This window comes from Ambystoma mexicanum, chromosome 3q, assembly GCF_040938575.1.
Source record: "Ambystoma mexicanum isolate Mex_15411 chromosome 3q, UKY_AmexF1_1, whole genome shotgun sequence".
In the NCBI taxonomy this organism is placed as follows: domain Eukaryota; kingdom Metazoa; phylum Chordata; class Amphibia; order Caudata; family Ambystomatidae; genus Ambystoma; species Ambystoma mexicanum.
Genome location: NC_090926.1, coordinates 335,429,190 through 335,455,096, shown reverse-complemented (window position 1 = coordinate 335,455,096; position 25,907 = coordinate 335,429,190). Strand labels below are relative to the sequence as shown.

At 46.3% G+C, this 25,907-nt stretch overlaps 1 protein-coding gene across 2 annotated transcripts in view; it reads left to right on the top strand.

Annotated features, from left to right (window-relative positions):
* CYFIP2 (cytoplasmic FMR1 interacting protein 2) overlaps positions 1-25,907 on the top strand; it is a 279,833-nt gene that overhangs the window by 189,501 nt on the left and 64,425 nt on the right. For both annotated transcript variants that reach the window (XM_069653932.1, XM_069653931.1), the window contains exons 23-25: positions 20,188-20,275; positions 22,067-22,210; positions 23,559-23,649. In XM_069653932.1, coding sequence (XP_069510033.1) covers positions 20,188-20,275; positions 22,067-22,210; positions 23,559-23,649 — 323 coding nt within the window. The remainder of the gene's footprint in view (positions 1-20,187; positions 20,276-22,066; positions 22,211-23,558; positions 23,650-25,907) is intronic.

Genomic DNA, 25,907 nt, shown 5'->3' with positions numbered 1-25,907 from the left:
TGTGTTTGATTTGGAGTTTGAGAGGTGTATGCAGAGAAGGAAATTGTTAGTGGTATTGGTTAGTTGGTATCTCTATCCTGGATTGAGCCAGTTGGGCTCGTGTAATCTTACACGACGGGATGCTTGTACGCCCTGTGCCTCAGGAGGTATGTGCCCGTTTTTGCAATCGAGGCCGTTTGAGGATTTAGCTGTCCCCTCCGCCCGCTCCCTTAATAACTTTGCATGCTCCTCACCCCCCCCCACATGATTAGCGCAGCTGCTAGTGTCCATACTTCCGATTGTGGGGTGATTGGTGGTTTCTCGTCTGTTCCACAGCCCTGTGGTACCTAGTTGTGGCTGTACGGGCGGTGGGGGATGGTAAGGGTTGGCTGGAGTTGTTGCCTCCGTCTCCCTGGGTCTTTAGTCTCCGTCTCCCTCAGTAATAGCCAACTCAGTAATCTAAAAGCAGACCTCATACAAATCACCACACAACAAGCACAAAAATTGTTTACCAGCTGGTCACAGGCCTAGTATCAGGATGGCGACCGCTCACTCCATCTAATGGCACTCGCCCTCCGCACCAGACAAGCCTCGCAAAGTATCACCGCTATCTGCGACCGCATAGGAACTCTAATGACGGGCGAAGATGATATTAACAAAAGATTTGCGGAATATTGCGGTGACCTACATGCTTGCCCAGACCCGACATCAACGTCCCAAATAGACATCTTCCTTGCAAAACTCTGATTGCAAACAATGACTCACAAAAGGCCGAGCTAGGGAAACCACTTGACGCCGCAGAGATAACCCAGGCCATAGCCTCTTTATCGGCAGGCAAAGCAGCCGGACCGGACGGACTACCCATTGACCTCTGCAAAGCAATCGTGGGCCGCCTCGCACCACTGCTAGAAGCGGTAAATGCAGAATCATAATCGGACGGCCAAATCACTCAATCGATGATGACAGCCAATATAATTGTCTTTCACAAGAAGGGCCACGACCCTGAGGACTGCAGATCGTATTGCCAATCTCGCTGATCAACGCAGATGTCAAAATCTTGGCCAAATGTATAGCACAGAGAATAGAGATGGGTCTCCTGCAATCAATACAGAAAGACCAGGCAGGCTTTGTCCACTCCAGACACTCAGTTGACAACATGAGGCGTCTTTTGCACATCCTAGCAGGATGATGTGACCCAGACAAATTAATGCTAACAATCAACGCCAAAAAAGCGTTTGACAAAGTCGGATGTGACTTCATGTTCCGAGCGCTGACAGAATACGGCTTTCCACCAACTCTTATAGGGCGCATACGGCTGTTGTATACCAATCCCACAGCCACACTCACTACAAACAGTATCACCTCAGACTCTTTCAAGTTGCATTCCGGCACCATACAGGGATGTCCTCTCTCCCCTCTTCTGTATGCACTCTCAATCGAGCCACCTGCAGAAAAACTATGCACAGAGCCAGACTGGACCGGGGTGATACGGGGGAAGAACAATGGGTATTCCTATACACGGACAACCTCCTTATATATATTAGCAGACCAATGGTATCACTCCCATGCCTATGCCAAATTCTTCATGACTACGCGCCCATGACAGGCTACATAATTCATTGGACTAAATCAGAGATCCTCCCACTCAGACCCGACATTCCATGGGACCTGGGAGGGGTTAAGCCATTCCGCCTCCAACTGCAATCTATCAAATATCTCGGGATTCATATATCCCGACTATTCACGAAATCACGGAACAAAACTATCCGCCAACCATTCCAAAGATCTACGATGATCCACATCAATGCATTTAAGATGAACTCCCTACCCAAACTCATATATCTGGCAATGATGCTCCCCTGTGCCCCATCACAGCAAATGTACGCAGACCTGGACACGCATCTAACTAAATTCAAGTGTAGGGGGAAAAAGGCAAGGCTACAGCTGGAGGTTTTCCAGACCCCTAAAAATGATGGCAGACTCCCGGTACCCTACTGGCAGACAAACTACCAGTCTGCCCAGATTTGCTGGGCTAAACGCTGGCTCGATACGACTGACACTTCTAGCTGGAGATCTGTAAAGTTGTCCCTGCTGGCGCCGCTCGCCCCATTGGAAGTCCTTGCCATACAACTAAGCAAACTCCCTAACCATATTAAGACACACCCACTAATAGGCCCGATGCTATTGCAATGGCTCAGGATGAGATCACTTATGGGCTCAGACACACGGGCAGCCCCGGCGTGGATCAGCATCCGTGCACTTCTCTCAATTGGTCTAGACCATGTACTGCACCAAAACCAAAACATTCACTGGCCTGGGATCAGGATGATGGACACTTTTTACGGGGATGCACCTATCGTCTTTCACGAAGCTAGCCAAACACTACACCACAACAAATAGCTTCATTACCACACCACAATCGCGATGATCCGTTCGAACACAACCAGACAATCACTACAGGCAAACCCGACAATGGGTGAACTGGAGTTGGAACAGAATTTAACCAAATTCCCACGACTCCGATAATTTTACACAAGTTGTACCCCGAACAATTCGCAATGCAATCAAATACCCGCAGCACAAAGATCCAATGACCTAAACATACCAATTGACCTGGGGACATATACACATTCTTTGATAACATACCTGCGATATCATATAATATTCGTAATAGGGAAATACAATTTAAATTGATCCAGAGACTATATTACACATCCTGCAAACTTTATAGGATGGGCCTCACACAATCACCTGCATGCTGGCGACATTGCGGGGCGCTAGGCACAATGGGCCATATCCTTTGGACGTGCCCACAGATCAAGGCATACTGGAGAATGATTAATAACTTCACCAGAGACCTCAGAGCCACAATTGAACTCGATCCGGGCCACTTGCTTCTTGGCTTGGATGGCGATGACTGGCATACCGATAATATGGTCAGGAAACTAGCAAACATAGTCCGCTTCTCGGCACGCAAACTCCTGATCATCCACTGGAAGGCAGATAAAGCAGCCATCAGACAGGCATGGCTAGCTCTACTCACCAAACTCTGCTTGATGGAGGGAAATATAGAGCTCTCTGATCGCTTTAGGGAACTGCTGGACACTCATATCTGACGGATCACTGCCTGCAGCCTAGGGGATGAGACCTGAACACCCCATGCGGCCTGGTCTATGCTGAAACACATACAGGTACCTATGATGACTCTCAAGCTGACCACTGGGAACGTAGGAAATGCAGAACAATATTGCGACATTGCTATACCACATGCGAACAGTTATACATGTAAAGACTTATCGTGGCTCGAACACAAATTGTTATAAGACCACGTATCTTGTGTGACAGATGGGGGGGGGACAGAACGGGATGTTATGAACGTGCAACTATGCAAACTGGGAGGCGGGAGAAGGACGGGAGGTGGGCCATTTCTAATGCCCCACCTGTGCCTCGGCTGGCTGGGAGTACTGTTGTTTACTACAACAAGTTTTTGCAAATACCCAATAAAAAGAGTTGCCAATAAAAAATAGACTGCTTGGCACATAAAGCTCATTACAGGCTTTATGTGTCAAGCAGTCTATTAAATGAAACAAAAGAAATCCAGCACCGGCTATTTCGTAGAAGCTGGATTTCTTTTGTTTCACTCAATAGACTACTTGACACATAAGTCTATTAAATGAAACAAACGAAACCCAACACCTACGGAATAGCACAGTGCAATGTGACATTGGTCGAATCCCCCACACCAATAAAAGTAGCTGTCTGGGCTGTTGTGATTAGTATAAGTCTGGCGGTTTTGGGAGACTCCCGGGGCTCAGCCCTGGTCCACTTAAAGCCCTATTCATATGAGAACAGTTTGCATGATAACACCAAGTCGGTACTTTAAAATTGTGAAATGTACAACTTACACAGTTTATATTATGTGTTACAATTGTTAGAATTCTGGGTAATTTTGATACTTGATTAATGTTTATTATGTCTGCAGGTTGTCAGTTTTATATTGAAACAGGGCACAACATTAAGGCCCTCATTCCGAGTATGGTGGTAGCCATGGAGCAATTAGCTCCATGGCTGCCTCCCATACCGGTACCGGCTCCGGTGTTGTCCAATGGGGACTTACCGGTCCATTCCGACCCTGGAGGGACCGGTAAATCCCCATTGTACAAACCATTCCCCATTCCCATTTGAGCCCCCAGAGGGCTCAATGGGAATGGGAGGGGGCAAATATCGGGCTCGCGAATGGCAAGCCCGTTATTTGCGCCATGGTCCCGTAACGGGACCCGTAAGGTACGTTTGGTCCGACCAAACGTACCTTACGGGTCCCGTTAGGGGACCTCGGAATAGGGCGGTAGGGGATTACCAGCACCGGTCTCCTTACCGGTGCCCGGTATCCCCTACCGCCAAGCTCGGAATGAGGCCCTAAATCTTGATTTCACACTTATGTGTAACACGATATATACAAAGTGATTTACTCGTGAATTAAATAAATGAAGATAATTGATACTATATCTTCTAACCATATAATAAAATGCCAGATGTATGTTTGCCCCTGACTGTCAGATGCGGTCACACCTTCGCCTGTTGTCGCTTCTAGAAGGAGCGGTTGCCTTACGATATATAGTGGTCCTACTGTGTTAATGAAATCCTGCACTTTGGCCCGTGTACACGGGCTTCTAGACTAGTACTCAAATAATATAAATAAAGCAGTGGTCTCTACTTAATGCTGTAGTGAGTGCCATAGCCTTTGTCTGTTCTGAGCGCAAACATAAGGTGGCATTAAATAGCCACAGGGCAGTACCTGGCCTTTGGTTTCTGTACCTAAGCATAGGATACCCCATCTGATATATGAGGGTGTCTCCTGGGCATCCAAGATAGTGCCAGGCATACAAGTTAGTATTGGGTATATAATGGCTGTCCTAGGGTGTATATTGTGTGTCATAGCATATGGCCATATTGTCTGATAAATAATGTCACTGCCTGGGAACATGAAGCTGCACTTTGCAGATGCTGGCTGCGCCTGGGTATACAAGGCTGAATGTGGTAAATACACCTGTACCGACTCCATCATGGGCACAGGTGTAATGAGGCTGTGAATGGTAGTTGATGTTTATTGTGTCTGACATTAGAGGCTGTTCAAGACATGGGCCTGATCACGAGTTGGGTCGTAGTCCTTAAATGTGACATTAACAATGTTTCTGCCACATTTAAGGGTCCGCCCAATCTCGAGTCTGGCATGTTTACCCCCAGCTTGTAGCTGGGGGTAAACACACCAGACAAATGCCCATTTTGTGCAATTACCGCATTTGAGTATACAATTAGCATTAGTTGGGTAAATGCGGCATAAAATGACTGTACTTTGGGATATGAGGCTGCATCTGACATATGAGAGCAACTCCTTGCATACAAGGATGAACATGCCATATGAATACCTCCTCTTCACATGTGAGGCTTTACCTGTCATATGAAAGCTTTTCCCTGGCACATGAAGTTGCACATTATCCAATGTCTGTATCTGAGTATGTTTGTCTGTTCCTGGTTGCATTAGGCTGTACATTGGCATATAAGACTCTACCTGGGATATGATAGCTGTAACTGTGCATGCAAGATGGACACTATGTAGGAATCCTGTGCCTGGTCATATGAGGCTGAATCTCATGTTAGATGGCAGTTCCTTTGGTCTATGATGTCAGGACCTTGGATATCATGGATACCACCAGGCATATCATGAATGCATCTATGGCATGTCATGAATGCAACTTTGACATATGATGGCAGAACACTAGTAGTATATGGAAGGTACATGAAATAGTGTTTTCTTGCTTTAATGATTGCTATGATGTTATTGGGTTTGAGTTGACATTGAAGAATAGTTGCCTTCGTCCACATACCAATCAAAGATGGAATTCCCCATCTCCCCTCAAACAAATTGTCATCAGAGCCCTTCTTAAAAAAACACTATCGCACCACAATCTCCATTTGCTACAGATCTGCGTATGCTCTCACCAACATTGAAGCATTTGCGGACATATTGTAGTCACCCAACTACAATCTTACACTGACACAGTCACCCTGACCTGCTACAGTTGAGGTCATGGAAAGGCAGAGGTCTGATATACCCAGGACATTACAAAATGTCTTTGAAGTGACAGACCAAGGGTGTGTGTGGCTTGTGTGGCTACAGGACGTTGCCCCATGATTCGATTATGTAGATGTAAGAGCTCTGCTCTACCACTTCTCTTAAGGATCCTGAGTAGCAGGGTGTCAGCCTCCTCCCGTCCTTGAATTGCCTCCTTCCTGTCAACCCCTCCTAGCAACTCCCCTTATGCCCTTACCATCAGCTCCTCCAACTTACCTCTTCACTTTCACCTGTGCCTCTGTCCACACAAGATCTTCAGCATGCATGACTCCTCTTCAATGCCTCCACTGAAGGAGCACAGCAACATATGCACACTCGCCAGAAAGCAAGACCAATGCCAAGCCCTGGAAGCATGTCTGTGCTCCATTGAAACATCCTTGACTTTGTGCTTCGGCTGAATTAATGGCTAAAATGACGAGCGATGTTCCTCACCCTCCAAGTGATGCACATGCGCCACTCGCAACCCAGCTCCTAGCCTCAAGCATGCATGCAATTAATCCTAGCCAGAAGAACCCAAAGTAGGGGATCAGTCTCATTCAGTGCTCAGATACAATCTGGGTTGAACATCTCCTGTCACTTTTCTCCATCTCCTCCCACTCCTGGTCCCTGCTTTGACTGGAACAGCACATCCTTAGGTAATAGAAATAAGGCAAAATATTAAAACTCCAAGTCTTTGCGAATGTTACAACCATACTTTATTTATTTATTTTATTTATTTTTAATGTGATATAGTTTTATAAACAAAAACTTTACACATGATTCCATAAAAATAACCAATTACACAATACAATAAATAACATCATCATATACAAATATCAAATTTCAAGTTTCATCATCCTCTATTCTTTCACATAACTTCATCAGATAACTCATTTCATTTTTCATACTATTAAATACAATATAGAAGTGTTCACTAACCTTAATTTCACATAAACCTGTGCTATATGAAATTATAGATAGAAAGATACCGTGATGTAATTTATCAGTCCAACCATTAATCAATCACTCCCTTAATCATTCTCTTACAAAGTCTGTCCCCCAAAGCCAAATTGTCCCCAGCCCTATTTGCAAGGGTTACTGAGCATCAATCACCAATCACCGGTAGTTCTTTAGCAGACTTTGAGTGGGGGAATAACTATTCTTCGAGTTTTCCCTTAACCATATGCCATCTCTGTATAGAGCCAGATGTAAACTTGCATTCAGGGTATTAATACACATATGTATATGTAGTGTGGGGAATGGCTGAGTGTGGGGAGCAGAGCGTACGAGTACGCAGAGCAGAAAAGTGTGTGGAACAGACGAACACGTAGAACAGAGCCGACGAATACGTAGAACGGATGAACGAATGGATCGGACGAGCACGATGAGGAGAGCGGTGTACATAGAACGGACGAGTATGTACAGCGGACAAATGTGTGGAACAGATGAGAAGGTGGAGCAAATGAGTGTATGGAATGGATGAGTCTGTGGTGCCGATAAATATCTGGAGTGAGTGAATATGGTGCCGACAAGTGTGTGGAGCGGGTCAATACGTAGAACGGATAAATTTGCAGAACAGATGTGTATGTGTCTGTGTGTGGAACGGACGAATGGGTGAAACGGACAAATGGGTGGAACGGACGAATGGGAGGAACGGACGAGTAAGTGGAGCGGACGAATACATGGAGCGGATCAGTACGTAGAGCGGATGAATTCATAGAACGGATGAATGAGGGGAGCGGACGAATGTAAGAAACCGACAAATACGTAGAGCGGTCGAGTAATATATCATGCAGACGAGTAGTATGCTGTGCCGATAAGTGGATAGACCAGATGAGTGTGTGGATCCGATGAGCATGCGGATAGAACGAGGGTGTGGACGGGTGTGGATGCGAACGATTGTATGGAGCGGACGACTGTATGTAGCGGACGAATGTATGTAGAGCGGACGAGAACATGTGGTACGGATGCCGGTGTGGAGCGGATAGCTGTGTGGTGCGGATGCCTGTGTAGAGCGGATGCCTGTGTAGAGCGGATGCCTGCATGGAGCCGATGCCTGTGTAGAGCAGACCGGATGAGCGTGCAGACCGGATGAGCGCATAGGCAGACTGGAGTGCATGCGCGGGGAGGACGGGAGTGCATGCATATGGAACACATGAGAGCCTGCATGAAGCACACTGAAAATGAGGGATAGACTAGAGCACGCAAGACGAACTATGAATGCGCGAGTGTGTACCTGATCGCATAAATTGCGTGACGTACATAATATGCATTGGTATGCGGGAACATTTGAAAGAACATATATCATACCACACCCCACGCCTACTCTCCTCTTTACACCACCACTCAAATAGAACACAGGGATACTATGACACCATTCGGTATAACTGTTCTCATATCAACATCTCCCGCTCACTCCCCATCACTCTAAGTAACCACCGCTGGTTTTACACCCCCAGCCAGGCGTTTCTCCTCAGGCCTAACGCAGCCACACTCGAGCTGGATAAATTCTGCCAGAGCGAACACATTCTCCTGACCTCTCAACCACCACACCTACCGCTAAGAAGCAGCTACCACATTAACTCCGCACCAGCTGCACACATACCTTGTGCGCACACGCACCTTTTGACTCTCTTCACCCTCTCTACTGACCCGAACTTCGGTTCCCAAGGGCGTTCAACCTACCAGCGCCTTCAGACCATACCAATGGTATATAAGGCGCTATATAAATGCAAAATAACAATAACAATATACCAAAGGTCTTTCGACTTGATGTGGTCTAAATTATGGACATAACTACTATAGTGTTTTATATTTTATATAAATTAGACTCAGCCTGGGACATAACATAAGGACGTGTCTCGCCGTTTCAGGTGAGGCTTCGTTCTTACACATCCTACAAAATCGCTCTAGTTTTGGAATGGCCCATTCAGGTCCTATCACAGTTAACACAGGTAAATGGTTAATACGCAAGAGTAATATAAAGCGTCTTAAATTATCCGAAGGGCATAGGTTCAAATATCCTTGTGCCCTTCTATAGGTGTAAAGTAAATAGGATATAAACCCACAGCTGTGTAGGCTTTACAGATGTTTAAAGTTGTTTTGCCAGTCCCAAATATTTAATCGCTCCCCCATTTGGGATTTCGAGTATTCAAAGTTATCACCCCAGTTGGATGTCCACTCGATCATCTCAAATAGAGTGGTCATTTCTCTCACAAGCTTAATCTGTTTGTTCCCAGTTATGTCCTCTTTCACCGTCATCAAAAGTTGATTGGTACTGTTCATATGCATCTTAATGAAAAGGTCAGCTCTTTTCTTTAAGACTAGTGCTTTTAATGAGAGTAGGCCTAATTCTAATCTCAATATCGCCATTGGTACTCCCTGTGGTAGACCTAAAAGCTTGCGCCAGAATTTACCATCCAATATTTGGAGCCAATCAAGGTTAAGATCGACCAAGGCTTCCAATCCATAAATCACCATAGGAACCAAAACATTGGATTTAGAGTTGGCGGGCCGCCCAGATAGAATATCCACTCTGATCATGAGAAAACTTGCATATCAGAGCGGTTAATTGGGCCGCTTTTATTTTACGATTTTGCACACAGGATTGAAAATTCCCACTAGAGTCAAATTCCACTCCCAAATATTTGTAACAATGAGTATATTGAATTTCCATACCTCTCAGCGTCATTCTCGGGCGGCTCACCTTACCATGACTATACAGGATCAATTCTGTTTTCGTGTGGTTTATAGTGAGTTCATTCACTTTTGCATATTCCCAGAGCCTCTCAGCCGAGCGGAGGATTACGCTAAACGTGTGGTCAAAAATTACCACATCATCCGCATAGGCCATAACTAAGCAATGTTGGGTACCAACTTTAGGGGGACAGTTACGCACCGCGCGCAAATATTCAGGGATATCAGACACAAACAAATTATACAATGTGGGAGCAGTTACGCATCCCTGCTTCACCCCTCTAATTTGTTTTATCGCCCTGGTAATAGATCCACTTCCATCTAGCCTCAGCTGAACAGAAGTATTCTGGTGCAGGAGTTGTAGGTAATGGAGCACTCCTTCAGGGCATGCCATTCCCCTCAGCTTCTTCCACAATTTTTCTCTATTAACAGTGTCGAAAGCCGCCTTAAAATCAATATATAAGGCATACAAAGGAGGGTTATTAGCTGACAGGGATTTATCTCTGAGACTATTCATAATTAGTAAATTATGCGTGGTCGAGTATCCCGTTCTAAATCCGCTTTGAAAGCGGTCCAGGATACCTGAATTTTCTGCCCAAATCTGCAGTCTCTGTAAGAGTAAAGAGGCAAATAGTTTACCTGAACAATCTAACATCGAGAGCAGACCGTAGTTTCCCGGATCAGATCTATTTCCTTTCTTAAATACGGGGACTAGAATTGCTTTTTGCCAAGTCTCAGGTATTCTCCTCTCTTGTAGCACCTTTTCGAAGAGATTTTTAGGAGGTTGGCCCAGAATACTGGGTTTTTCTTCATAAGGAGATTAGAAAGCCTGTTTGGACCAGGTGCCCGTGAGGCTTTGAGTTTGGAGATCTTATCTATAAGTTCTTCTAGGTTCACCTGAAATGGCACCGGGGCTTGTATAGGTATACCAGATGTTTCGAGATTAACAACCCTAGTCTCATTACGTTTCTCAAGAAAATTTACACATTCCTCAGCATCGATCAGATTTCTTCAACCATACTTTAGCTCTAGGAGCCGGTCATTACCACCTTGAGGACACCTCTGGAATGCCAGGGAGCACTGGTTACATTCAGGAAGGCCTCTGATGCTCTATGTGTTTTCATCAATTCCTCTTTCTGGTACTCTGTAATGTCATTCATTTTTCATCAACCTACCATTGTAAGGCACACACTTGTGTCACCAATATCAATGTAGTGAAAGCAATGTGATGTTATGGTGGTCCCAAATGTATGCACAACACTACTCCCTTTCCTGTTTTACACCTAATACCGCTCCTTCTATGTTGGAGACACCCACAAACCCATCACCTTATCTTTCTTTTTTTTAATTTTTTTTAACAATGTTCATTTTAATAGGTCACGGTATTTACATATTGTATCTGTGTGGCATATAGTGGGAGGCTGATGAAAATTCCACGCTTTAACAGCGCCCTAAAAAGGGTTTCATCGAAACACCTGCAAACCCCTTCTGTAAAAAGGCTCTTAATTACAAGACAATAAGGGGGTAGTCATTTTAGATAGCCCAGTAAATAGCATGTAGGGTGCAACCTACGATTGCACATATGTGCAGGCATTGCTCTCCATGCAGTTTTCGTCCATTTTGTCACTGGTTGTGTGTACATCATGGAAATCCAGGCGGCGGCTGGGGTCCGTTTTATATTTAGACCAATTCCAAAAAGCAATTGTGATCCGGGCCCCGCTGCCCAAAGCAAGTCCACAAACAAAAACTGCACAGTGCGTAAAAACATGCATACATTGTTTAACATGTGCATTTAATGTACCAAACGTGCAGGGGAAAATTACCCCTAGGGCTTAGTCCTCTGACTCTACACTAGCCTAATGCTCTACAGCTGAATACATGGATCCTGCTCGAGAGCACAGAGGGCTCCATCCCACTGACGTGAATATCTGACACTCCTACCGATATCTCTCCATCCCAGAAGCTATTGAATAGATTCTGTATCTGGCATCGAATTACAGGTTTGATGGGCAGCAGCCACCTGTAGCTCCTAGGATCTGGCATCTCCTGGTAAGCGGTGCTACATCTGGTGAACGAGGAGCTGGTTACACAGGTGGACTGGGAACCAAAAGAGGCCCTGGATATAATGTTCAAAGTGGCCCCATATTACACATTTTCAGCAAGCCCAACACTTTTCCTATGAGAAAATGTGGAAAAAAAATAGGTTACCACACAAAAGAAGACAAGGGTGTGGAGGCCTACTGGGAAATCTCCAGCGTTCCCTGTAGGCCAGTCCCACAGGTTTGATCCCCGGGTCTGCGCTTAGAAACTTATGACTGTTAAGCACGTTATAAATAACTAATTACAATTACAATTACCCCTGGCAGGTTACCTCGGAGAGGCAAATCTAGCTTCATCATGACAGACAGGCTATGCAGTTTTGCCCACTAATGCCTGATCCATTATGCTTTAAATGTCTACAAAATGTGTCATATTTAATTAATATATTTAATGTGATTTAGTTTACATAATAAACTTTACACATAAGGACATAAGAAAATATATATATATAAAGAAAAATATAAAGATAAACTATACTAATATGCCCATAAAACACAGTTAAACCAAAACAGAAACGGAAAACTTAAAAACTTCATTTTCCATATTACAATTTAAATTGCATATATCGTGATTGCCATCAAACATCTTTTTAAAAACATACAGTCAAACCACTGCTCAGAATCCTCTCGCTAACTTTGGCTATGTGCATCCCTCCGTTTCATTTTAAATGATATCCTCACAAGTTCATCATGAGCTAAAAATAGCCAGCCCAGAGATGTTTAAAATACCTCCTACTAGCATAAACTTATATTGACTATACCCCCATCCCTTATAATGATACACCCAATTTGGCTTCTACCTTAAGCCAGATGTTATAGAGGGCAGTTAGCAAGTGCATGCTATCAGTGTTTGTACAATGTGTCCAAAAGGACATCTCCCCGATAATTTCCCAGTTGTGCATAGTTACCAACATTTAAATACGTCGGCCATAGCGTGACATTCGGTCAGCAAATGCTTGGCCATCTCAGGGATTTCCTGAACATTACAAAGACGACAAGATCGCTGTTCCATCGGGATCTTGTCCATCACCCCTGTTGTCGTCTTAGTGGGGGGGCTGCTCCAATCTTAATAAGAGAATGAACCTTCTAAGCCTCTTGGAAGGACATAGGTTCAGGTATTTCTGGGGCTTCTTAAATGTGTAGACCCCAAACTGTACAAATTTATACTTATTTAGCCTATGGAGATGGTCAAAATTCTCCAACCAATCCCATAGGTCTCCCTGTCTCCCCAATGCATTCTGCATAGCCTCTGAGAAACACCCACCTCTACGTGACCAACAAATATCAGTCAACAATTTTTCCATATAACTTGTCAACAGGCAGGTAGTGCTTTCTCTACTAATTTCCTGATAAACTGCAGCAACTAGTGCATTTTCTGATTCACATGTAATTTTCAGATAGAGCTCAGCCCTCTTCTTCAGAACTAGTGCCTTTAGGGAGATCAGCCCTAGCTCGGGTCTTATAAGAGCCATAGGAATGCAGGCTGGGAGACCTAGAATCCTCCGCCAAAATGTCCCCTCGATAACCTGCAGCCAATCCAGGTTAGTTTGTTTGTTTATTTGTACCAGCGCTTCAAGGCCATATATCATCATGGGGGACAATACTTGGATATACAATTGACGGGTTCCACACAGTGTAAAGCCACCCTGCTTAATGGTAAAACTATTGAACAGTGCGGTTATTTGTACAGCTCTAATAGTGCGTCTTTGCTTGTAGTGGAATAGTCGCCGCTAGGTTTGAAATCCATTCCAAGATATCTGTAGAGCGGAACATACAAGATTTCAACATTACCAACAAAAAGCTTGACACGTGCAGTTTTTTTGCTAGTGTATTTTATGACTTGGATTTTCTCTAAATTGATAGTGAGACCGTTTCTTTCAGAATACTCCCAAAGCGCAAGGGCAGATCTACATAGCCCACTAATGGTATGGTCAAATATGATCAGGGCATCTGCGTAAGCTCAGACAGGACAAGAAGCTTTGCCAATGCTAGCGGGACAGTTGTTGGCTGAAATTATTGGTATCGTGGACATATAAATTGTACACAAGGGGAGCAGTGACACACCCCTGTTTGACCCGTCCAATCTGTGAGACCTCTTCAGTCATATGGCCTTCCTGATCTAATTTCAGTCTCACAGTGGTATTATGATGTAACAACCAAAGATAATAGAGGAGGTAATCTGGACAACCAGCTTTGGATTGGCCCCTCGGCCTTTCGGCCCGTGGCCGGGCCGAAATCGTCCTTGCGGCATGGGGACCGGTTTCTGGCCACAACTGGGCCGGTTTGGAAGAAAAAAAATGAAAATCTAAAGAAAAAAAAATCCGATTTTTTTTTTACAAAAAGCCTTTCATCCTTCTTAGGTTGATAAATGAGTACCAACACAGGTTGAGTGATATTGTATGCATATTTGTTCTATAAAAAAGAGCTTCACGTAAGTGCTATTCAATAACATATTATCATTTGGCCTTGAACGTCTGCTTCGCTTCACATTAATTTGACCATATGGATCTAAACACACAGATATTAATGATACATATGGTGATCCATTCTTGTATGAAATGTATATCACATTAGTGAAATCATAACCATATTTTTCCTAGTGTACTTAGGAACAATGCCATTTGATGCCACTTCCTGTTTTGTCAAGTGGTGAAAGGTCGTGTTTCATCGCTTCCTGGGACGTCACTTTGGGGTGTGGTCAAATGACATCACTTCTGGTGATGTCATCAGAGGTCAAGGGTTTTGAGGCGAGTGGTGGGTCACTTTTTTGAGGCGAGGGGTGGGCCACTTTTTTTTGGGTGACCCGGCCTATTTCTTGTCCCAGTCCGACCCTGTGGACAACCCATCGTCTTTAGCTTCGACCACAATTTACCTCTTGGGATAGAGTTGAATGCAGCCTTAAAGTCGATGTATAACGCATACATGGGGGGTTGCCCGCTCTTCCGCACTCTAGTGCGCATAATGTCCATGACCAAGAGATTGTGGGTGGTAGAATAACCTTGTCTAAACCCGCTTTGAAACTTACAGAGGATGTTTGCCTGATCCGCCCATAACTGCAGCTTTTTAAGTATTAGAGAGGCAAATAGCTTACCGGTCGTGTCCAACATAGAGAGTAACCTGTCATTATTGGGGTCAAGGCGATTTCCCTTTTTAAATGCTGGAATTAGGACCGCCGTCTGCCAAGAGCAAGGCAGTTTGTCTTCAGCTAAAATCCTCTTAAACAAGATGGTGAGCAATGTGGCCCAGAATTCGGGATGGCACTTGATGACTATGTTAGCCAGCCCATTGGGCCCCGGGGCTCTAGAAGACTTCAACAATTTAATCTCGACCAGGAGCGTGTCATACAATATATCAATAGAAGGTTCTAAGGGAACACTACTCACCAGTATTGTTTCCTCAAACTTAGAGGATACATTACGACTCTCAAGGAACCTTACCCACTCAGCACTACCAATAAGGTTCACTAACTGTCCTTTCGTAGACCCCCTAGCTTCACTAAGGAGTGACCAGATGTTACGGGACTTTCTGGAACAGATAGTCTCCACTAGACTTTGCCAGGATTTAATGCGTTAAATATTTCTCTTGGCCTTGATCATAGCTCGATATCCGTTCTTAATTCTGCTAGTAGTCGCGTGATATGATCCAACCGTTGTGATTAATGTCTGCCCTCAGCAGATTTCTCTTCGCATCTCGAATCTGTCTGTCATAAGGAAGTTGTTTTCCGTGTTCTCTGATCATGACTCTTACTGGGGTAGTCGCATGTTTTCCAGAGAATGCATAAATCCAGCTTTCTATTGCATTTATGGTCATCGTTTGAAATTCGGAGAAACTAGGGTATCTATGCGCAGACAGGGCATCTACGGCTAGCTGTACATTCTTATCCGACCAGCGAATTCTTGCACCCGCGTGGTTCACCTTTATGTTTTCCAAACCACCAGACTCCTTACCACCATCAGGAATAGATAATGTGCACACTAGGGTAGCATGGTCACTCCATGTATTAGATGCCACAACCATATCTTCCACAAGCAGTAACATTTCCGGGCAGACAAACATGTAATCTAACGTGCTAACCATTGCTCCGTTTCTCCAGTTACGTCTGCCCCGATAGTCGCTGCCTATTCTACAATTTGATCATTTCAAGCTCCCAATTTTCAAAGAATTGTAACCATCCCAGTCCCTCAACATCGTTCTGTGTTCATGTGTCATAATGCTCCTTTGTAGACATTACCAAGCACACAGACTTAATGTCAGATCGGTATGCTGCTAGTCAGAGGTGGGTGGCCTGGGGAGCCAAAAGTAGTGCTTGTTTGCTGTTCTTGTCAAGCTAACTAGGCTCTGCTGAACTACCAGCAGGAGCTAAATAGCTCATCTACCAGAAACTTCAACCCCACCCAGTAAATGCAACTTGGCGCTGCACGATACCAGTCCACTCTCTTGCTCAAATAACTTGATGAAAACCCTCTGCTTAGAATGGTTATTGTGTTTTGCATAGTTTGTGCTGAATAGTGGCTGAAACACGTTGGGTGGACATGGAGAATACGAAAGAAAACCAAATGCATAGAAATCCTTTTCACATCTAGAACTAATAGCATGAACAGTGGGTTGCAAACTGTGGCTTTCCAGATGTTTTGGACTTTGACTCCCAAGATCCATCACCATTGACTATGCTGTCTAAGGCGGATGGGAATTGTAGTCCAAGACATCTGGAGAGCCAAGGGGTACAGAGAAAATGAAGTTGTCTTAAATCAACTGCAAAGAGACGCAAACATCGGAAGCAGGTGCTATGATGTTATGTATGTTATGTTATGTTATATACATTTCTAAAGCGCACATACACCCGGAGGTATATTGGCGCTAGGTGACACAGAAGAGCAGCAGTAGGTTAGGTGAACCTAATAAAGATAAGTCTTTAAGGCGTGGCGAAAGGACAAATGGTTGTCAACCGCACAAAGCGACAGTGGGAGACAATGCGAGAGAGTCTGACTAGGGGGATGAAAATCAGAAGAGCAGACTGAGAGCGCAAGGGACGAGACGGCGCATAGCAGGAAAATTTGGTTTGGATGTATTCTGCACCCTGCTTGTAGAAGGCGCAGTGCACAATACACATAGATTTAAAAAGAATGCGCTTCTCGATAGGCAGCCAGTGTAGTTGCCTGAGGTAGCGGGGTCATGTGGGCTCGAAAAGGTGGACGAATGACCGCCCGGGCAGCTGCATTTTCCAGCAGCTTGAGGCAGTTGGTAAGGTAGCCTTGCTGACCCAAGTAAAGGGAGTTACAGTAGTCTGTGGTGCTCAGCACTAAGGCAGCTACCATGGGAGCGTGGTATTTTGTCGAAACAAAATGGAGCACCTTGCGCTGTGCACGCAATTTAAATTGTCCAGACTTGCATACGGCACCAACTTGGGGTGCCCTGGATAAAGAGGAGGAGAGTGTCACACCAGGATTTTTAACTGTGGCAGCAGGGGTGGGGCAGATGTCTAGAGAAACTGGCCAGAACTCAGGGGTCCAAAAGGAAAGGGTCCTGGAGGTGCCAACCACCAGCACCTCTGTCTTCGACCCGTTGAGCTTCAGCCAGTTTGCAGCCATCCAAGTGCCGAGATTTTCCAGACAGCTCCTTAGCTGAGTCGCAGTGTCTGCTCTAGTGAGATCAAGCTGGACTAGAATCTGTGTATCATCCGCGTAAGAGTAGTATCCATGCGACAAAATAAGAAGCAAAAAAGGGCGGATATACATATTAAATAGAATAGGGGAGAGGGCAGATCCCTGGGGGACTCCGCAGGAGAGCAAACTAGGAAGGGAGCAGAAAGGTGGCAGAGATACTGACTAGGTCCGATTGGATAAGATAGCCTTGAACCAGTCAAGGACTTGAGCTGAGATACCAGCATCGGACAGTCGAGCCAGGAGGGTGGAGTGGTCAACCGTGTCAAACATGGCCGACAGATCTAACAACTTTCTACCCGAGAAAGATCGTTCATTTAGAATTAAGGACAGATTCAGTTCCTCTTCCGGGGCGGAAGCCGGATTGAAAGGGATTAAAGAACCCGCGAGACTCAAGAAACAAAGAGAGAATAGAGGAGATCAAGGCCTCAAGAACCTTCATGGAGAAGGGAAACAAAGAAATAGGTCTAAAGTTAGCCATTACCTCAGGGTCAAGAGATTACTTCTTCAATAATGGAAGCACTAGCGCATGTTTCAGTTGGCAGGGTATCGTGCCAGTTTGGAATGAATCATTAATAACAGTGGTAAAATAAGGAAGTATCTCATTGGCAGTGTCTTTGATCATAGCAAGTGGAATGCAGCTGCCGGAGAGGCAGATTTAAGACCCTGAATGGTCTTAAGTGTCTCAAGATCAGAGAACACAGGGAATGAGGACCACTGGGCTGTAGGCACAGGCATCCATGGGAAACATGGACGATCGCCAGTAGCGGGGGCTACTTTAGCAATGTCACCACGAATAGTTTCAATTTTTGAGGAGAAAAAAGATGATAGTCGCACAGATCTTGGGAAGGAGTAACCGCCGAGCCTGTTTTTGTCGGAGCAGAGAGAGAGCTAACTAGTTCCAAGTGGGCCTTAGACTTATTAATAGCAGCTTCTACCTTGGATCCAAAGACGGCCTTCTTTGCTAAAACTATGGCCTTGTGGTAATTGGACAGCAGTGTACGAAAAGTGAGTTTAGCCGATGGCAAATAATGCATTCTCCAATTCGTTTCGGCTTCTCTGCAGGCCAGTGTTTTTAGCTTAAGATCTTCAGAGAACCAGGGCTCAGATTTATGCTTAGTTCCTTTGAACAGTTCGAGAGGTGCCACGGAACTGGCCACCTCGAAGAAGATGTTCTAAACTGAGGTGAGGGTGGGAGAACTAACAGAAATGAGTTGTTTCAAAAGGGTGGTAGCAAGCTCTGATTTAGATACTTTCCGCCAGTCACGTATGAGAGAAACAGGTTTACAGGCCGAGGAAATAGGAAGATGATGGAGAAGAGAAAGCAGAATTAGAGAATGATCAGACCATACGAGAGGACGGGGAGGGGAGAATATTACCCAGCTGATGAGTGGGCTCAGTAATCAGCTGTGGTAGCCCTAGGTCGTCCATAAGTGACAAGAAGGCCATAGCCTGATTAGGGTTAAGAGTATTAGGTGATAAATTAAAATTGCGGGCAATCCAAAGATTGGGGTATTTAGTTATAAGCTCTGATATAAGTTCGGGAAAGGCAGTGGAAAAAGAGGCATCCGCTCCTGGGGGGCAGTATCCTACTAGGATGGTGTGAGTAGACTTTGGTGAGGTAGCAATATGTATGAGAAAGCATTCTATCTTAAGGGAGTGAGTAGATGTGCTACACCAAGTAGTATCTTTATACAAAATAGCAACCCCACCACCAGGATGAGTAGCAGTGTGGTCTGCATGAACCAAACTACATGATGATGACAAACCTTTGCCTTCCTAGAAATTGAAGCTTTGAAATGCCCATCGCTTGGAGATTCATAATGTAAGCCTTACTTTGCTCTCAGGTTTCATAACAATGCAACACCAGCCATAACCCAGAATGTTCATCTAGCCAACGCATTCCAGTGGGTTTCTCAGTTTGGACTAGTGTTTTAATGCCGCAGGACCTTCATTACCGCTTTGAGAGCTATAACTGTGCTAACTGGGTGACAGTGTTATCTGCGGAGGAAGGACAGCTCAAGGGGCTTGTCTTGGAAGCAGGAGACGCAGTGCAACAGAGGTTCGAAGCCCCATCCCGCGCTTAGAAACCGCTCGCTGATACTAAGCATGTTATAAATGAACAATAACTAAATGCGCATAATGAGCTCCGATGGGTTTGGGACCTTGCACTGTGTTGAGGGTGGCTTCTGGAAATCTTTTTCAACAAGTGGGGCATACATTATGGAACACTGCAAAGAGTGGTGACTGGAGCATTATGGAATTCGAAGACCCTGCATACTGTCGGCAAGTGGACGCTTGCGATGTGTGCTGCAGAGCGCGTTACCAAAGCTTTCTTATGTGAAAAATACTTTTGCATATCATACTGATGCAGAAGAAAGAAAATCATAAAAAATGTGTTTTTTCACAGTATGCATTTTCCGTTGAAATCCCATCTTAACACCACTAAACCCTGCGGGTTCTCGCCTGGTAGCACTAAATGGGGGCTTGTGTTTTGATAGCATACTTTGTCCTAGTAGTGTTTGCACAGGATTTCGTATATCTGCTCCCTCATGTGCTGCCCCTCATTGATGAGGTAGGGCAACCCGTATAAGAGCATTCTTCTCTCACATTCTAACTGCACCCTCATTTCCTTCTCTAGGTTTGTTCGAACTGCCATACCATTCACCCAGGAACCACAGAGGGACAAACCCGCTAACGTACAGCCCTACTACTTATATGGGTCAAAGGTCAGTGAAACCACACGCACTAAATGCAGAGTTACCGGTAAGGGAGGCATAGACTGTGATGTATCAAGGCAATGAAACTGGATACGAAGTGCATCCACTACCCACTAACACCTGAAGTGGCGTATACATAGTCCACTTGATATGTTCATTAGGTCCAGAAAGTGCATATCCCCACGCTGGCACACACAGTCCACTGGCTATGTTCATTGGGGCCAGTAATTGCATGGCCCCACGCTGGTTTACACATTGGGCCTCATTACACGGTAGGAGGTAACCATGGCGCTAACAGCGCCATGGCAGCCTCCAAAACCTTACCGACTCCGCCCTGGTGAATGGAGCTATTACCGCCCCATTCCAAGGTTGGCGGGGCCTTTAATTCCCCTTTCACCAGGGCCCTTCCCCATTCCCATTTGAGCCCCCATAGGGCTCAATGCGAATGGGGAAGGTGCTAATAGCGGTACCACAATTTGCGATACCGTTATTAGCTCTAAAGTCCCTTTGCGGGTCCTGTTCTTAACGCCTGGAAAAACCAGGCGTTAAGGGAGGACCTGCAAAGGTAACTCGTAGTAGGGCGGTAGGGGATTATCGGCACCGGTGCCCTTACCGGTGCCGGTAATCCCCTACCGCCTACCGTGTAATGAGGCCCATAGTCCGCTTGGTATGTTCATTAGGGCCAGAAAGTGCATGGCCTCACTCTGGCACACACAGAGTACACTGGCTATATTGGAGCCAGTGATTGCATGGTCCCATGCTGGTGTACTCGGAATGATGACTTACCGGGCCATTACGAGATGGCCCGTTGTTTGCTCCCTCTTCCCCTCACAGGACTCGGTAAGCACGCCTGGTTTTCCCAGGCGTGCTTACCGTGTCCCACGAGGGGAACTCGTAATGCGGCAGTACGGGGTGAACGGCGCCGGCATCTTTTACGGTGCCGTTCACTCCGTACCGCCAGGGTCGTAATGTGGTCCAGAGTCTACTGGCTATGTTGATTGGGGCCAGTAATTGTTTGGCCCCACAGTGGCATACACAGAGTCCACTGGCTATGTTCATTTGGGCCAGTAATTGCATGTCCCAACGCTGGCATAAACAGAGTCCACTGGCTGCCAGTAACTGCATGGCCCCACAGTGGCATACACAGAGTCTAGTGGCTATGTTGATTGGGGCCAGTAATTGCATGGCCCCACAGTGGCATACACAGAGTCTAGTGGCTATGTTGATTGGGGCCAGTAATTGTATGGCCTCACACTGGCATACACAGAGTCCACTGGCTATGTTCATTGGGCCCAGTAATTGCAAGCCCCCAGTGCTTTAATTACAGCATCTGTCACAGGAAGCAATTCAAGCTCGTCTTCATAACAGAAAATTACTTACCAGCTTGCGAACGTCTAGGGTGAAATCCCCAAAACCAAAGATCATGCAATGACAAATAAAACAACATTTAAAAATGTCCCGGTTCACACTTGTATCTCTCACAATCCTTTAAGAAATCACACTGTTAGGCTGTAGTGTATCACCATGCACTGTGCCTCACACTAACCTGGTAGCAGTAACACTCTGGGGTCCCTGCACACACAGATCTAGGTTCCCTCCTATGCGCAGTGACCTTGTGAGGTTGCTGCACCCACCAAGTTCCATTCTCTTCTGCAGGCCATGACTGGCTCTGGGGTTCCTGCGTACACTAAGGTCTGTATCCCCCCACGAGCAGCGGTTCTCTCTCTATGGGATCTGTGCAACATGTTCTCCATCGCCTATGGCGGGCAATGACTCCCTCCTCTCGTTCTCTTTTCTCAGCCTCTCAACATCGCCTACAGTCACATTTACAGCTCCTATAGGAACTTCGTTGGTCCGCCGCACTTCAAGACCATCTGCCGCCTCCTGGGCTACCAGGGCATCGCCGTGGTGATGGAGGAGCTGCTGAAGATAGTCAAGAGCCTGGTAGGTTGCCTGAGCCGCTTGATCCTTACCAGCCATTCCCAGCAGCCCCTGAGCAAGAATGGGGTCATACTCCTACCCGCTTCCACCTTCCAATGAGTTTTAAGATGAACACTCCAATAGACAGCTCCTCATTGATTTAGGGCCAGTATTTGGTGGCACATTGCCAAGTCTGCCCAGAGTAGTATTGTGCCAGGCTCCTCATTGACTCCTGCCCAGTATTTGGTGGCACATTGCCAAGTCTGCCCAGAGTAGCATTGTGCCATGCTCCTCATTGACTCCCGCACAGTATTTGGTGGCACATTGCCAAGCCTGCCCAGAGTAGCATTGTGCCACGCTCCTCATTGACTCCCCGCCCAGTATTTAGTGGCACATTGCCAAGTCTGCCCAGAGTAGCATTGTGCCATGCTCCTCATTGACTCAGTGTTTGGTGGCACATTGCCAAGTCTGCCCAGAGTAGCATTGGGCCACGCTCCTCATTGACTCCCGCCCAGTATTTGGTGGCCCATTGCCAAGTCTGCCCAGAGTAGCATTGTGCCACACTCCTCATTGACTCCCGCACAGTATTTGGTGGCACATTGCCAAGTCTGCCCAGCGTAGCATTGTGCCACGCTCCACATTGACTACCGGCCAGTATTCGGAGGCACATTGCCAAGTCTGCCCAGCGTAGCATTGTGCCACGCTCCTCATTGACTCCCGTCCAGTATTTGGTGGCACATTGCCAAGTCTGCCCAGAGTAGCATTGTGCCACGCTCCTCATTGACTCCCGCCCAGTATTTGGTGGCACATTGCCAAGTCTGCCCAGAGTAGCACTGTTCCAGGCAGCATTGGAGGACAGGTGTTGGTTTCAAGTATGTCCATTGCTTGGGAAGCCGTCACAGTTTGTGCTCTAGAAGAGTGGCGTTGATGAACAAACTAAGCCTGTGATGCTGACGTATTCTATTGTGTTCCCTGATATTTCTCCAGGGGTCTGGTACATGGCGTTGTGGTGCTTTGTTGATCAGTTGCATGCACTTGTGCTTCTGTAGCATGTTCTGTGCCGCCCCTTCTTCTGCACTAGTGTTCCGTGTATACACTATTTTGCTCTCGTAGTATTCTGTTGTGTGTCTTTGTCCTGTAGTAGTGCTCTGTTGTGTGCTTTTGTGCTGGTATATTAAGCTCTTGCATGGCTTTGTATTACTGTAGCGCTCTGCTGCATGCCCATGTGCTGTAGTGTGCCGTTGTATGCCTCTATGCTGTAGTTGTGTTCTGTTGCATGCCACAATGCTGCTGTCATGGTCGGTTACATGCTCTTGTGTTGCTGTAATATTTGCCAGTGATCACATTCAGGCTTCACTCTTCCCTTCTGCAGCTGCAGGGAACAGTTCTGCAATACGTGAAAACCTTGATTGAGGTTATGCCTAAAATCTGCCGCCTGCCAAGACATGAGTATGGCTCTCCAGGTAAGTGCACAATAGTCTGTGCACCTGTAAGATCCTGTGCTGTGCATGTGAGTGTACCAGTCTTCCCAGGTGTGGAATCACAGATTGCATGTGTGTGTGGGTTGAAGCCTGCATAAGTTCGCCACAGTAACCTGCATGATTGCACGTGCAGGAGTCTCTGCCAATAGGATCATAGCCTAGATGCTTAATTCATCTGTAAAAGAGTGGGTTCATTCCTATCCATTGCTGCGGTTGCCTCCCTGAATGCAATACAGTAGACTGCAAGAATGAGTGTATGGGAATGTGTACAAGTGTCTCGTGACAGGTTCTTTGAGCAAGAGAACAAGTGTCTGGATCGCATGCTGCGTTAATGAGCATGCCACACTCTGCATGTATGATGTATGCAGGATCAAGTGAGCGTTTGAGAGGGGGCTATTGGGTCTGGCCTCAGGTTGCATGAGTGAGCATGCCAAAGTCTGCATTGGGAGTGGATTGCAGTTTGCATGGTTAAATGTGTGAGAGACTGCTTGTTGGCAGGACCACAGATTGCTCGAGTGGATGTGTGAGGGACTGCTGTTGTGTGGGATTGCAGGTTGCATGAGTGAGTATGCCAGCGTCTGCATTTGTGTTTGAATGTGTGCAAGACTACTTGTTTGTGGTACCGCAATTTGCATAGGTTAATATGAGGAAAACTGCACGTGTATGCATGTTTGAATGTAAGAATGCACGGTGTAAGTTAGACTGTTGTATCATCCGGAGTATCCTGGCAGTAAGATAGACCAAAGGTTATGAGGAGTGCACCCATTACCTCATAGATTGACAGGTTTTTGGATGCTTGCTACGAAAAGCCGTGTAATCCTGAGCTGGAGGCTCACAGTAGATAGTGATCCAAGACAGAAGTTTGGTAAATTAGTTTTCTGATGTTTGTTAATCTGTTTAGAATCACATGCTGTGCATAGTCCGACATCCAGTGGTCACTGTGGAGTATTGCATTTTGTTTTTCGTAGTCGAAAAGGGGACGTCGACAAGGCGTGTCTGTAACACTTTCCCTATAGTGACGTGCAGTGTACCCACAATCCCTCATGCGTCGAGGTCCCTCAGATTGTTTTTTTCCGCCTAGATATTGGTCGCCTCAACGCGGAGCTCGTTCGAGAGAAATTGCAAAACATTTATTTGACCCTTTGGTCGTTATTTCTTATAATACAATTAAATATTAAATATTTCTTATATATTACATCAGATCCCTCCTTCGACGGCGAAGCTGTTTCACAGCCGATTAAGAACTTCGACGGCGGTGACTTAGACGGAGGCGATCCTTCGGCGCTGCCGAACACGTGGCCCGGCCTCGCCGGCCTAAAACAGTAGGGAGAGTGGGGGTCGTGGGACATTTCTGTCTCTTCTAACAATGCCTTTCTCTTTCACCCCCCTTTCCTTCAGGGTCGTTATCACTCTTAATTGTATCCTCAGCTATGGAGAGGACTCCTTTTAGATTTTGCCCACGCTGTAAGGGCAAATTCACATGGAAGGATAAGCACAAGCGGTGTAACCGTTGCTTACCCCTCGACCACAACGCGGATGGCTGTGCGGCCTGTAAGCTTCTTCGCCCAAAGACTTTAAAGGACCGCAGGGTCAAGAGGTGGGCAGCCTACGCTATGTCTAGAGCTGATTCCTCAACCACCGCAGCCGCCGTCGAGTGTGACGAGGACAGTGATAACCCGACCTCCGTTTCAGAGGTTGTAGACCTCTGTAGAGAGCGTACCCGCTCCTCAGCATCTGTCCCTGGCCCCGACAAGTTCGCCTCACGCCCTACTTATGGGGATGAACACCCCGGCGACACTGACGAACACAGAAAACATAAACATAAGCACACAACCCATGGCACTTCTTCGTCGAAGACGAAGAAAGCCCTAGCGCCAACGGAGACGCCAGGCCTATCGGCGTCCTCCACTGACCGTAAGGGTCGCAACCCCTCCCAGCCACCGCAGACGCGACTAGCGACTGGGCGCTACCACCAAAACGCCAGGCGACGTGCCTCGTAAGAGTGCGACCGTTGCCGAAAGAGACCTGGCACCGCCCAACACGACGCCAGACGAACCCTCGACAGAGAAATTCATCGTCAAAAGCTTGGCTCGTATAGTTTCCACTGACGGCCAGAGACGGGCGGTGAGTGATACACTGAACCCCACTCACAAGGCCAGGGAGACGCCGAGAATGCCGGACGGGAGGCAGGGACTGCTCCCGCCATCGAAGGAAGGCCCTAGCCTACGAGAAGGTTTCTC